Below are 13,426 nucleotides of genomic sequence, written 5' to 3'. Positions count from 1 at the left end.
GACCACACCCACGCCTCCCCGCTCCTACAGAACCCTGAGAGTAGCCTGGGCAACCGGGTGCATGACATTATGACTGTCTCATTGTATAATTGTGATTTCTCGGATCACTATGAACTTATGCGGAACGACAAGGCAAGTCCGCATATGTTTTTTAACCTCTGCATTTCTCTTTGTTTTATCCTTCTTTTGATCTAGGTCTTACGCAAAGGGGGCACAACAGACTCCTCCCTGCACACATCACCTGTTTAGGAGACACTGTACTCCCTTTCATTGCCGAGTGGGAGGGTGACATTTTACCCCACCCACCACACATAGTCTGGACACCTTTCCCCACACTTTTCACTTCTACTGGTCCTGATGAAGCGCCATGGATCACTCTGACCACTGAAAGGCGCGAAACATGTCGACCATTTGACCTGTACCTTTAGTTACTACTAAACACATCACGTTTTAATTAGTAACATTTTTGCCATGTATTTTAATGTACCAAGGGTACCTTCTTATTAAACTAGTTTCCTTGGTAACCCTTAGGTATTTTTATTCCTGCACACACTACAGCCACCACTGACCCTGGTACTCCCCCTCCACATACCCGCATGCACCAATCGGCAGCGCTCTTAAAAGATCTCCGCTAAAGAGACCCTTCGGGGGACCCGTAGGGCATTGCACCGCCGGCCCGACGAGGAGCACCGCCCGATGATGAAGCATGACATCCCTCGGGGTGTGTGAGGGCAACAAGAGACACTGATGCTGTCTCCCCCCATCCTGAGTACCCCATCCTAGACCTCTAATACATAGATCCTTCTCTTTACTTTCCCTTTGTTGAGGTACGGCTTTGGTTGACTTTCAACCATACCGACCCTGGAACAGTGCCTTATAGTAATTACCCTATTGACTTCTTGGAGCACAGGCACTGGACCATTAACCAGCTCCTGGTCCCCCCCTTTTTTTGGATACAGTAATCCTCTACCTCCACATATAATCATTCCTTCTACTGTGTTTAGTTGATGCTCTCTAAAACAGACGTGCAAAATCTTTCTGACATTTGCTAGGACAGATGGTGAAAGCGTGCGACTGTCCTGGCAAATCTTGAACGGCTTGTCACCCTACTTGAGGATGAAGTAAAAAGGAGCAGTGAAAAGAATTAGACTGGATTGTACATTTGGACTTAGGTAGTATGTAGTAGATTGGGAGACCAGATGTTCCCTCAACCAGCAAAATCAATTTCTACAGGGCTCACAGTTTCGGTCATTTCTAGATTTGCTGTGCTAAGACTAGAAAAAAGCTCCTTCCTTCCTGTCAATGTATGCTGGTGACCACGGCTACCAAGTGAAGTAGTGTATGTCTCCTTTGACACAATATACGTTGCCCTTTTCTTAGGTTCTGTATTTTCTGGTGTGAAATTTCACTTGTTACTGAAAATAAGGTTGAAAACGTCGGAAATGGAGGTTACGGTGGGAAGGAGAATTCCACATTATTTACAAATGGCACTGCAACGGCCTCTGTGAGTCAAAATACAGATGGGGGAGGATATTAGGATGGCATGAGTGACCTGGCTAGCCTGCAAACCGTTTGAGACGAGCGCAGAGCTTACCTTATGCAGAATGCCTGCTTAAAATAGAACCCCAAAGAAAGAGTCAAAATCTGCACCTTTAAAAGTGCAAAGCCTATGCTCATGTCAGCAGCTGTGACTGATATTCTTGTTGCAAAAATACTTGTTTAGTCAGAGTGTAAAGCAGCATTCTCAGCTTGAAAAGGCTGCATCTGATTCTGCTATTATCAGACTGAATTAGTTGGTCCTACAAGCTGTGGGTACACTTTCTGGTGCAAGCACGCACAGTTCTACATCACTCTTCTGGCTTGATTTCAGCTACATAGGTAACCGCAAAACAAAAAACACAAATATTCGCTATCACACATACCCACAGCTCCCAGTACCCGCTTGAGACAACATCCATTCTACACAGCACAGTTATTCCCTGTAGTGGTCTATAACATTGCGACAAACATCATTTGTACCAAGACAAAGTATACACAAACTACCAAACGGCGAGAAATACTAGGTCTAGACTAACTATGCTCGCCAGGCAAAGGGCATGTTAAATGTTCAAGACACTGACAAGCCTCTTGATAATGGCCCCTAAATACCACTCAGACACTGAAAGCACCTTACACAACATCAACAATCAGACATAACAGTACACAAATCCGGGAACATTTCCATCCCTAGATGAGTCACACTCCGGTGTCAATGGAAATCTCAAAAACAGAAGCTACAGTCGCCTCCACCCCTCAGAAAGCCAAGTGAGCTACGAGGCAATTTACACATATACCATGTGCTATACAAATGTCACCAGCATACATCAACAATGCAAGACATAGTGACAAGGCACTAGTACAAAACCAGCAACATCAAGGGTAGCACCAAGGTGATAGAGCACTCACAGAATCCCCATAAAACCAACAGCTAAATTGACATTACAAGACTTTAGTGAGTTAGTGCAACACAATGTGCATAAGACAGTTGCACTTTATAAATATACATTACGGCCTCATTTTGATCAACAGACACAAAGAAAATATTTCACCTCAGTAATAGGTAGACAGTTCTTATTGATTTATATACACAAGGATCTATGCTACAGCAGCAAAAATGTTAGGATGAAAGTACAGTAAAATGCATAGTAAGGGTGATATTTATTGCCAGCTCTAGTAATGTGGTTGTTCTAGACATCAGGACTGCGAAAGGTCAGAGCATAAAAGTTATATTGTAAGTCACTAAACTCTACAATGGCTCATAGTTCCCAAAATAAAAAGCAGATGTCAAAATGAAATTGCCAAGCCGAGTAAAGGAGCCCAGCAGAGGAATGGAAACATCAGAGCACATTGCAACAACTGAACGTTAAGGAGATAAAATACAAGCGCAGCAGAAAACTTGCTGAGAGCCTGCACAGGTTAAAAGATGTTATACATGCCGTGAATGTGAAACACGATCCAAATATACCAGGTTTCCTCTTAAATAATATATATTCATTTACCGTCAGTAACTCTAGATAGAATTAACAATACTATACTGGTGTTCCTTGCGGTCTCGAGGGCTGGTACCCCAGCGAGATAAAAGCTTGCCATAGTGAACACCTATTTCATGACCGGAGGCATTTCGTTCCCGGACCAGCACTACACTATCACACCCTCTAACTTTGATCATCTGCAACACGCACAAACTGCCTTTTAAGAAATGCAACAGAATCCACAGGGACCACATTTTAAGAGCTTAAATACAGAGAGTTCTGCTGTAAACATTCATGGACAGAATCCAGCTCCACTCTGTAAGGAAAGGTCATACTTTTCAAAACATGCTGTGGAAAATATGTCTAACACACCACATTCTCTGCTAGTGATGTGGTAGAGTCCACATGCGCGCGAGGCACAGACTGTTCTTGAGGAAAAAAGGTAACAGGCCTGCTGCCCATTTTTTGTGTGACTTCTATTAGCTACATTAAAATAAAAAGATGTTCCCGAACACATGGGAAAGAGGGGATATAGAAAATAGTTTGTTGTGCTATTAGGATACCTATATAGTGGCATTACGGATTCCAAGGGGACAAAGTTGTTTACGGCATACAACTTTGCAGCGACTTCTCAGATTCCGATCAGAAAACTCTCTGGTAAATAGTGGCAGAAAATTTTGCGTTACACAATGCAATATCTGGCTTTCTCTGGGTAAGCAAGAAGCACCCTTAAGGTAAGAAGTAGGGAAAAAAACGATGTCTTAGAATTCAGATGTCATGCTGAAATATCGTCATTTGTTTAAAAGAGTTTATCAAGGAAAGCCTAGTTATCAGCCTTAAAAAGAGACCTGCACAGCAGAATCGATCTCAGGCTCACAAGAGACACCAGCAGTAGAGTTGGTTGGTTATCGATGCCTAGGAAGAAAACTAAACCATAACAATATCTTATGAATTTGAAAATGTTTAGCAAAAATATGAATTTAAACAATATGTTAACGTGAATCATCTACATAGGCCAGGATGGCACATTGGCAGGTTGTCTGCACCAGAAAAAAAAAAAACTCATTGTAGTAAAGCGTTCTTGAATTAGGGATGACATGGTAATTTATTTGGTTAGTGATGAAACAATTTCGGGACCCAATTGCAGGAAACTTCTCCTTAAGTAAGTTAAAGACAACTATTGAGTAGATTCTTCTCTTCCGTGTTGCTACGTTAATATACATACAGAATATATATATTATATATATACACACATACAATATATATTATGTTATATATCCCCCTCCCACTAGAAACAAAGGATGCACAGTAAATCTGGAAATTGAAAAGTTAATGACCATATGTTTGTTAATCATGTCACTTAGACAGTGGCAGTCCAGAAATTATGGTTTGACGGACATAAATGAAGGAACAATATCTTCTGGAGCAAGGAGTCTGGTTAGAACAGGAGAGCTGATTTTCTTTCTGCTGATTTTCTCTCTGTGTGGCTTTATCATACAGAAAAAAAGATCCTTGACCTTTATAAGGTACTTTGAACCTTTCAAATCGTTCTGCACCCCAGAACTCTTTTACATGTGTCAGGGAAGACAAGTGGTATCCTACTGCAGCATACAAATTCTCTTGTAGTAGGAGTATCTGAACACTGCCTTGAGGAAGACATCGTCTCCAGTAGATCATATGCATCAATTTGTCTCATAACAGTAGACCGCAATAACAACATAGGTCATTTTAGAATACCAAGCAAAGAATACCTTAGGATAGGAGCCACATGATCATTCAACAGAGAGAAGAACAAACCTTTGTTTCCACTGAGTGTGAACAGTGCAAATATTAGCAGTAAATAAATGGTAGAATACACAAACACTGTGTCCCTGTGTAAAAGGTACTTAACAATTGGACTGCCTATACTGCTAATAAAACCACAGTACTACTAATAAAACCACTCCCCCTCATGTTATTGGGAGCTGGAGTCATTTTCCTGTTGAAACTCTTGCTGCCCAAGACATATAATGCAATTCGCAGCCAGAGTTAACCATATCCATACAGCTAGGATTTCTTGTCCCTATTCACTTAATGGTAATTTATAGAGGGTTATGTAACAAACTATTCTCTCTTGTTTTTTAACCTTATTAGAGTTAAATTAAAACGGTTTTAATCATAGAAAAAGTGTGATTTTTTTCCCCCCACTGCATGGTGGCTACAGAATGAATTGAAGGGGGGTCTATATTTCGCCCTTTACTTAGAGGTTCTAATCTGACAAATGGCCCATATGCACATCAATTATTACTTGGTTTGAAAAGGTGTAATTTACATTTTTTAAAAAAAAGTTGTGTAGGAAGTTGGCTTTTTATGTTGTGTTCCAAAACGAGGTACACCAAGTAGAAAGTGTGGGCAACACTTATTGGCTTACAGGTCTTAAATTAAAATTCTCAAATGCTCTATTTTGTGGTAGTGCGGGCTAACAGTTTAAATGGGAATCGATCGGCGCTTAGGGAGGGTCAAAAGAGGAGTCTAGGATGAGAGAGGATAGACTTTGAGGAGACTGGGGGACCTCAGGGGAACTGGCGGCTCCTTAGGAGGGGGCAGATATAAGGTTAGTCACTGCATTCATGATGATGGGGGGAAAATTGCCAAACACCGCTAGGTTGCGGTCTGAAGCTTGGATAAGGATGGTTCAGTTTTTGTAGAGGAGATGGTGGCTTCTGCTCTATAAACCAGGGAGGGCGCAACCATCACTCTAAGACCATGTGGAGTCTTCAGGGAAGTGGAACTCTGGAGCAGTGAGTAGATGACCTTCCTCCATTGCGCATGTCTTTTTGTGTAGAAGATGAGATAGTTTATAGTAGTACCTTTTTTGATGGAGAAGTAGGGATCTGAGATAAGGGTTTCCGGGGAGGGGGTTTCGACTAATCACGGTTTAAAGTTTTTGGCAGCATTTTGAGATAGGTTAGGGGGATATAGGATTCTGAAAGCATTATGGCCAGTCGGCTCGAGGTTGGGAGAAATGGAATGCGAGTGTTTTGGATCCATGTCAGCGCTATACTCAACTAGTGACATAGGAAGAGTAACTAACTAGGCTAAAGGACCGAGCCCATGTACTCCAAAAGGTAAATCAGAGTCAGCCAAGCAAGGATCCTGCAGATCAGTCCAACCTCGTGTGGCAGCGTTAGTGGCACGAAGCAGGAAGAGCATGGGAAAGCGCGCATCGTGAGCTGAATGTTGCAGGAAAGCATGTCGTGCCTGCAGTAGTAAAAAACACATTAAAGAAAGTAGAGCTTACAGACTTTAAAAGACGTACCATGTAACAACGAAGTAAAAGGGGCCAGTAGCCATGGGAGGTTACAAATGAAGACAAGGCCTTACTAAGGAGGGACTAACAAGCCAATTACTAAATCAGAAGGCAGCATTTACGAACGACTGACACAAGCCAAATAAAAATATGGACGGAGAGGGGGCGGGGCTTCTCTTCCATACTCTACTACAGCAAGTCTCGCAGAGCAGCGCATGAGCGCTAAGCCAGGCTCGACCTAAAAATAACTTTTATTTATAAATAAATTTTGATACCATGATACCAAGAACTTCGTAAGCATGTACTTTTTAAGATATTGAATTTCACAGGCAAGTAAAAGGGTCAATTTAATGAGTCTTACCACGTAATGCTTTCCTGTAGGAGAAAAACACAAACTGCATACAGGTACTTGGAGTAGGTTTCCGGGGGTCCCCTTCAGGACTTGGGGTAATAGAGGGGTAAGGTCCAAAGTACTACAAGCAGTTAGATTTTACTTGCGCTTGGACATCCGGGTGCTGGTTGGGTTGGTAGCCTTACGTGCTACACCAAACGAGGGGGGGGGGGACCTAGTAACAGGCTACAGAGGGGACTTGAGGATAAGTCCAGGAGCTGCCAACGGGGGACTCTGGTGCAGAGGGGGTAGGTTGGCTGGGCTGGTGCGTCGCAGGTCCTTGTGGTTGTCTGTTTAGCTGGTTGAAGGTGCAAAAATCAGGACAGCTGGGCCACTCTGCAGGTGGGTCTCTGCAGTGCTGACATCCGTTTCCGTTGACGGATGCTCGGTCTCTGTGGCGTTAGAGTCCGGCTTGGACTCAAACAGGCTCTGGTTGCCGTTATGTTATTCGGATTTCTATAGCGCACAGCTGCCCCAGCAAAGGGGCGTCCCGGAGCTGCCAGCATCGGAGAGCGGACCTAAACACTAAAACATAGAACGTCAAGAATAGAAAGGGTGACCAAGAAGACTAAGTTGAGGGAAAAAGGAAAGTTTTAATCGCTTTCCTGAAGTCCAGCAAACATTCCATCCTATGGATCTGAACAGGCAAGGAGTTCCATAACTTGGCTGCCAGGCAGCGAAAGGACCGGCCCCCTGCGCGAAGACGTTTCACACGGCGAACAGTAACCAAGTGCTGCCCCAAGGAGCGCAGCTGACGCGGGGAACATATGGAGTAAGCAAGTTACCAAGCAGGCTAGGCGTAGCCAGCTTCAGAATCCTAAAAGAAAGACAACGTCTTAAATTGAATGCGCTGCGCCACGGGAAGCCAATGAAGTCTCCGAATGGCGCCAGCAGAGGGGCAAGATCGCGGGAGTCCCAACAAGGCTCTGGCTGCGGCATTTTGAACACGCTGCATCCGTGTAATTTCAGCTTGATTGGCCCCTAATAAGAGAGAACTGGCATAGTACAATCGAGATAGAATAGCTGATAGAATAGCTGACTGGACAATCAGCTGACGCGTTGGTGGATCAAAAAACTTCAGAAGGGGCTTAAGACCCCGTAGGAGTCCAAAGCATGTGCCGGCAACTTTTTTTGTATGGTCTTGAAAACTGAGGGAGGAATCCATCCATACCCCTAGGTTCTTAAACCACTGCCTTGGGAATAGGAGTACTACCCAGGACACTCTGCCACCATCGCTCACTCCACAAGCTCGAGTTTTTCCCTACTAAAAAAACCTCAGTTTTGCTAGCGTTAAACTGTAAGCAGTTAGTGATCATCCATTCTGCAACTGTAGCCAGGCCGCCTCTGAACCTAGAGGCATTCAATGTGGAACCTTCAGCCAGGGCCACCACCAGCTGCGTATCATCCGCATAGGAGACCATGGTGAGGTCCCACTGCCTGGGGACCGATGCAAGAGGCTGGACGTACAGATTAAACCGCGAGGGACTGAGCGCCAAGCCCAGGGGGAACCCCTGGTCGATGGAATGAGCCTGAGAAAAACAGGGGCTGACACTCGGAAAGATCTTTCGGTCAGAAAAGATCCCAGGTATTGGTGCTGTGCAACTCCAGTTGGTCCTGGTGTCTTCTCACTTGGTGGGGGGGGGACGGATCTGACCTTCAGGAGCATGGTGACCTCTTCCTGGGCGGCTGTTGAGTCGGTGAAACCGGGGAGCGGCAGCACGGTGCCTGTGGAGTTCAGGGGAGTAGCTCCTCTACTCCAAGGGAGATTGCTGTCAATTTGTGAAGGGCTGGTAGACTACAGGGGTTGTTGGCAGAGGCTCAGTTGCAGGACGAGTCGTTTTCATCATGATTGTCGAGAAAGATGTAATCAAGCAGGGGTTGGTTTCCAAAAGTACACAGCAAGTCTTCAGCTCTCGTTTTCACGCTTATTCTTTGCCACCTTCATCTGGGTCCGTCGAATCTGACTTCCTGGCTGCCATCTAAATACTAAATTTAGGGGCCTTAAGGGGAGGGACAAGTAGTAACCAATGGACTACTTACCTTTAGGGTGACTACACCCCCCATAAGACCACTTCCTGTGGGAAGTGGGCATAACCCTTACCCACTGAACCTAATTCCACCAAAAACCAAGATGCTGGAATTCTAGTTTTCGTGTTCACATCAGGTAGCCTGCCTTAGGGGTGGAACTGGCCTGGTAGTGAACATGTCTCCTGACTAGCTAATTTGCCCACCTGTCCTGGTGTCAAATGGGCCCAGGGCAGGGGGTAGCATTTCCCTGTATGGGGAAGCCGGGGTCACATATCAAAGGCGACTGAGGCCTTTCAAGCTTCCTTCATTGATACGCTGATTTTTAGCTATCCTGCTTGGAGGAGGTGACAACGCCTCCGGCCGAAGAAGGTATTATTTCTGCCCTCAGAGAGCACGGGCTCTCACCTGCAGGGGGTCAGAAACTGGTCTGTGGTGGCAGGCTTCTCTACACCAGTCAGCCAGTACACTAAAGGTTGGTAGGTTTTTAGGGGGCACCTCTAAGGGACCCTCTGGATGCATGTATTATTAAATCTATCACTGGAATCAGTGTGGGTTTATTAATATGAGATATTTGATACCAAACATCTTTGGTTTCAGTGAAGCTTTCATGTAGCTGGGGAACTCAATCACCAGTGCCCCGTAAATATACTCAAGATGGCTTCCCTAGTCACTGGCAATGTCAAAGAATCGAATTTGACATCACAGGACAGCCTCTAAGCCCTATGAAAAGTAAAAAACTAAAATTTCTCACATGCGAGCAGGCAGGGGCTGATTCAGGTGAAACTTAAGCCAGTAGATGGCAGGATAATGCACAGCATGTGAATCTAGAAAAGATTGACATTGCAAAACCGTCTTTCTACTTGCTTTTCTGTTCACCTTTTGGAAAAAAAGATATTTGCTAACATTTATTGTGGCAATTTCTTCGTTTTGTAGCGAAATTTGTAAGGAGCAGGTTTCATTTTTCTTTTTTGAACTAAGAATAAGTTACAGGAACATATTAGCATGCCAAGTAGGAATGTAAACAAATCATACAATGGGGCCTTAGAAATAAGACTACTTGCATAATATCTGAGTGAAGCCCCACAAAAGACCTCACACTACAGAACACCTGCCATTAACAGTTAGCGAGGTGCAGAGGTGAGGCAATGAATATTGGAATGCAATTGGACATGTAGGCTGTGGATGAAGATGCTGTAGTTGTACTCACTGTGACCAGCACGCACTTGGGTGAAGCAGCAAAGTAAACAAATATTACCTGGCAAATCGTTCCTTATCATTTGGGAGAGAATCGTCATCGCACCTGGAAAGAGACATTGGCAACAATTATTCACTAAAATGTGCAGAACAAGGGACAACTCTGAATACTATTTCCTCGAGCCTGAGGGGGGCACAGAAACATATATATATATATATATATACACACACATACACACACACAGAATTTATATGAAAGCTCTTCTTGAGAAGGAGAAAATTGAGTTGCTACTCTCAAATGCTAATCATTTCTAGGTTCAACTGAACAGCCTGCATGACAAATAAAAAGACTCAGCAAGTCACCCAAGGCAACAGTCCCCAGACACCAAGGAGAGTAACAAAAAGTAAAGCGTAAAGCATTCCAGTCAATCCTTTTTTACAAATATAAATGTGACAATTACAAAATCAATTAAAATGGCTTTTGGTATTTTGTTCCGCAGATGTCAGTATTGATAAGATAAGGTCATCCAAGCACTTTCACATTCCCAGAGAAACTATTTGAAAATTGATTTGGCTAGTAAAGGTTGCGAGACCACCACAGATATCTGAATGTAGAAAGAGGGAAAAAGCACCAACCACTGATATTGACTATGAAACAATTTGAACCCTTGTTCACCTTACATTCTTTAAGGCGAAACATTCAGTAAAGAGGAGCAGTTTTAAATAAAATGGTGTGTTCGATTTTGTAGAATGTAAAGTACCTTAAAAGCTGTAGAGAACAAGGACAACTCTACCATCCAAATGCTCCAAGTGAATCTAAAAATACTTCATGTCAGGTCCCCTGTATGACTCATGATATCCTGCAGACCTCCAAAAGTGCATCAAGACTGGCTCAGGACATTCAGTACAGATCTGCCTAAATGCCCATAAAACAGCTTGTACTTTGAGTTGAGATAAATTTATCACTTACCGGAGGAATTTACTGTTGTCATCGTCGTCGTCATCATCAAAATCGAGACTACAAAATAAACCAGAACAAACATAAATAGAAACCTTTCTGCTCTCTTACATGCAGCTTGCAATGTGCCCGAGACCCATGATAGGGAATGTCAATTAACTGACGCCCTGAACAACAACGAACCAAACCCATGCCCCACAATTAATCGCTGTTTTTTTTCCATTACAATTTCTTAAGTGATTGTATACGAATATTGCTCACTAATTTCTCACATGAAAATTCTGCTCCCTACACACGACTTCAACATTCTGTCCACTCGCACGAGAAACCCAACTTGCAGGAAGCTCACAGAAGATGCAACTACCACCTAACAAAGTCACGTGTTACTATATCCTTCCAAAAGCCCCACCCAGCTGCACATCATGAGATCACTGCACACCAGTGTGGCATGTAAGAATCCAACTATCTGTATGTTAACTGACTCCCCAGCTCATCATACACAAATCCTGGCACCAGAACAGCCTAATGATTTGCAGAAGAAACAGCATCTCCAGAATATTAGCCAGGTCACCTAACCAGAAGCACAAGTGTCCACATAGCTTTATTGGACTATACATTACCATTTGTCTTGGTTCTGGAAAGAGGAGAAGCTAAATCCACTGAGCAAATCCTGAGCAGCTGGAATAAAGTACATTTGGTGTACACATTCTGTGCCTCGTTAATATGCCATAGTCTAGCCACCCAAGTGTATTATAAACCCTTAAACGGTTGTTAGATCTGAATTGGCTACAAGGGTTCCTTTTAAAGGACACCTAGCAGGCACTACCAGAAAAACTTACACATTTAAGATGGGATGGTCAGGCTTCCACAGCCTGAAATAAAATCACCTAATGTGCCAGTTGCCAGTACCGTCAGAGGGGTTTCTCCAAAGAGCTCTAGTGCCGCACTAACAAGTCATTTGTCAGCTTTGCACAATCAGAAAAATATTTTTTTATAGAGCATCGGACCTACACTGTACCTACAGTACATCTATAACAGGTATCAGCAACACACTGACATTTATGGCACTTTACAGGCGAACTGGCTCCCTGCTGTCTGCTAGGATCCAATAAAAGCCTTCAAATCCAAAAAATCAGGATGGATTTCTTTAGAAGGACGCAACTAGCACTATCTGAAGAGCTGCAGAACATGTATTAGGAATGAGTTGCTTAACACACCTCTGGAAAACGTGAGTCAGTCACATGCAATCAGGTGATACCTTAACCCCTTCAGCGCGGCGCGGATTTCCGCGCGGTGCTGAAGGTTCTGAGCGCGGGCGGGGCCATGACGGAGCGGTTCCGTCATGCGCACAGCGCAACCGACGCTCATGACGGAACCGCTCCGTCATGAGCGTCGAAGGGGTTAAGGTGGCTGTAACTAAGAAATGCTCAATAGGATCCACTAGGAAGCCCGAGCGCAACAGGGCTTTGTAGGAAACATTTAAAGAAACTATGCATTGTTCCACCCATTTTCACTCACATTGGGCGTCTTTTGTTTGCTCTTTGGACAAGGGCTCCACCTGCTTGGGTGCTTGACCCATTACTTCCAGAGGCCATGGTGCCACCCAGATTCGGGACTTCCGATGCCATCTCTGAAGTGAAGAGAAACAAAAGAACGGAAAATCTATAAAGCGACACAGAAAATCATATTCACATACAACTGCAATCAAACAAACACCAAACTGAATCTAACACCCCCCCCCCCCCCAAAAAGGCAGCGCAGGCCATGAGGTCATTACTTTTACAAGAAGTTAGAGCAGTGAGGTCATAGTTGGCATGGGGCGAGCAGCATTCCTACAGGTCCTGCAGGAGGCAGGCAGTGAATAGGTAGTAATACACAGGTCAGGAAGTGGCTAAATCACAAGACAACGAATGTCACAGAACAGGTGTACAGCATTGATGTCACATCTGTACGATTTGACATTTGAAGAATGAAGTGGGAAAACTGAATGGCCATGCACAGAGTCTTCTTTCACTGGCATGGTTTCTGATTTTGACCACCAGCCCAACAATTCGTGAAATCACTGGAGGAGGTCAACATTTTAGCACATGCCATGGATACTCCCAAAGTGCATCTTCAACACATTAGTGTGGGTGCTGTCTGTAAAGCAGGTTAAGTTTGACTGGATGATGGTGAAAGATGTGTTTATTAGGTTGAAAGGTCATTTTACCTGCCCATGACCCTCCTACGTGAAACCAGACCAGGACCCCACCACAGAGGCCATTCCCTAAACTAAAGTGACTGAAACCGGTTTCAGGTGCAGAATTAGAAAGACTAATACCACCCCGCCTGCCCATAAAAAGCTAGAATAAAGTGTTAAAACAGGCCATTAGATGCACCTGAACAACATAATAGAACAATGGTCTTTAGCCACCCTGCACAACAATGATGCTGTGGACCGTGGCCCAATAAAAAAAAACAAAAAAACGTTTGAGACGCTGCCTCTGTATCATTTTGTAGGGGCACTTATGCATTTCACCCACCAACAAAAACGATTGGGGTGCTTGGTTTTCTTT

At 44.0% G+C, this 13,426-nt stretch overlaps 1 protein-coding gene across 2 annotated transcripts in view; it reads right to left on the bottom strand.

Moving 5' to 3' along the window:
- The window catches only part of ARNT (aryl hydrocarbon receptor nuclear translocator), a 124,729-nt gene that overhangs the window by 95,216 nt on the left and 16,087 nt on the right, over positions 1 to 13,426 (bottom strand). For both annotated transcript variants that reach the window (XM_085638857.1, XM_085638858.1), the window contains exons 2-4: positions 12,390 to 12,501; positions 10,884 to 10,931; positions 9,975 to 10,019 (exon numbers count right to left, since the gene is read on the bottom strand). In XM_085638857.1, coding sequence (XP_085494983.1) covers positions 9,975 to 10,019; positions 10,884 to 10,931; positions 12,390 to 12,501 — 205 coding nt within the window. The remainder of the gene's footprint in view (positions 1 to 9,974; positions 10,020 to 10,883; positions 10,932 to 12,389; positions 12,502 to 13,426) is intronic.

This window comes from Triturus cristatus, chromosome 12, assembly GCF_964204655.1.
Source record: "Triturus cristatus chromosome 12, aTriCri1.1, whole genome shotgun sequence".
NCBI classification, from domain to species: Eukaryota; Metazoa; Chordata; class Amphibia; order Caudata; family Salamandridae; genus Triturus; species Triturus cristatus.
Note: the sequence above shows the minus strand (reverse complement) of the source record. Positions and strands in the feature narration are given on the sequence as shown.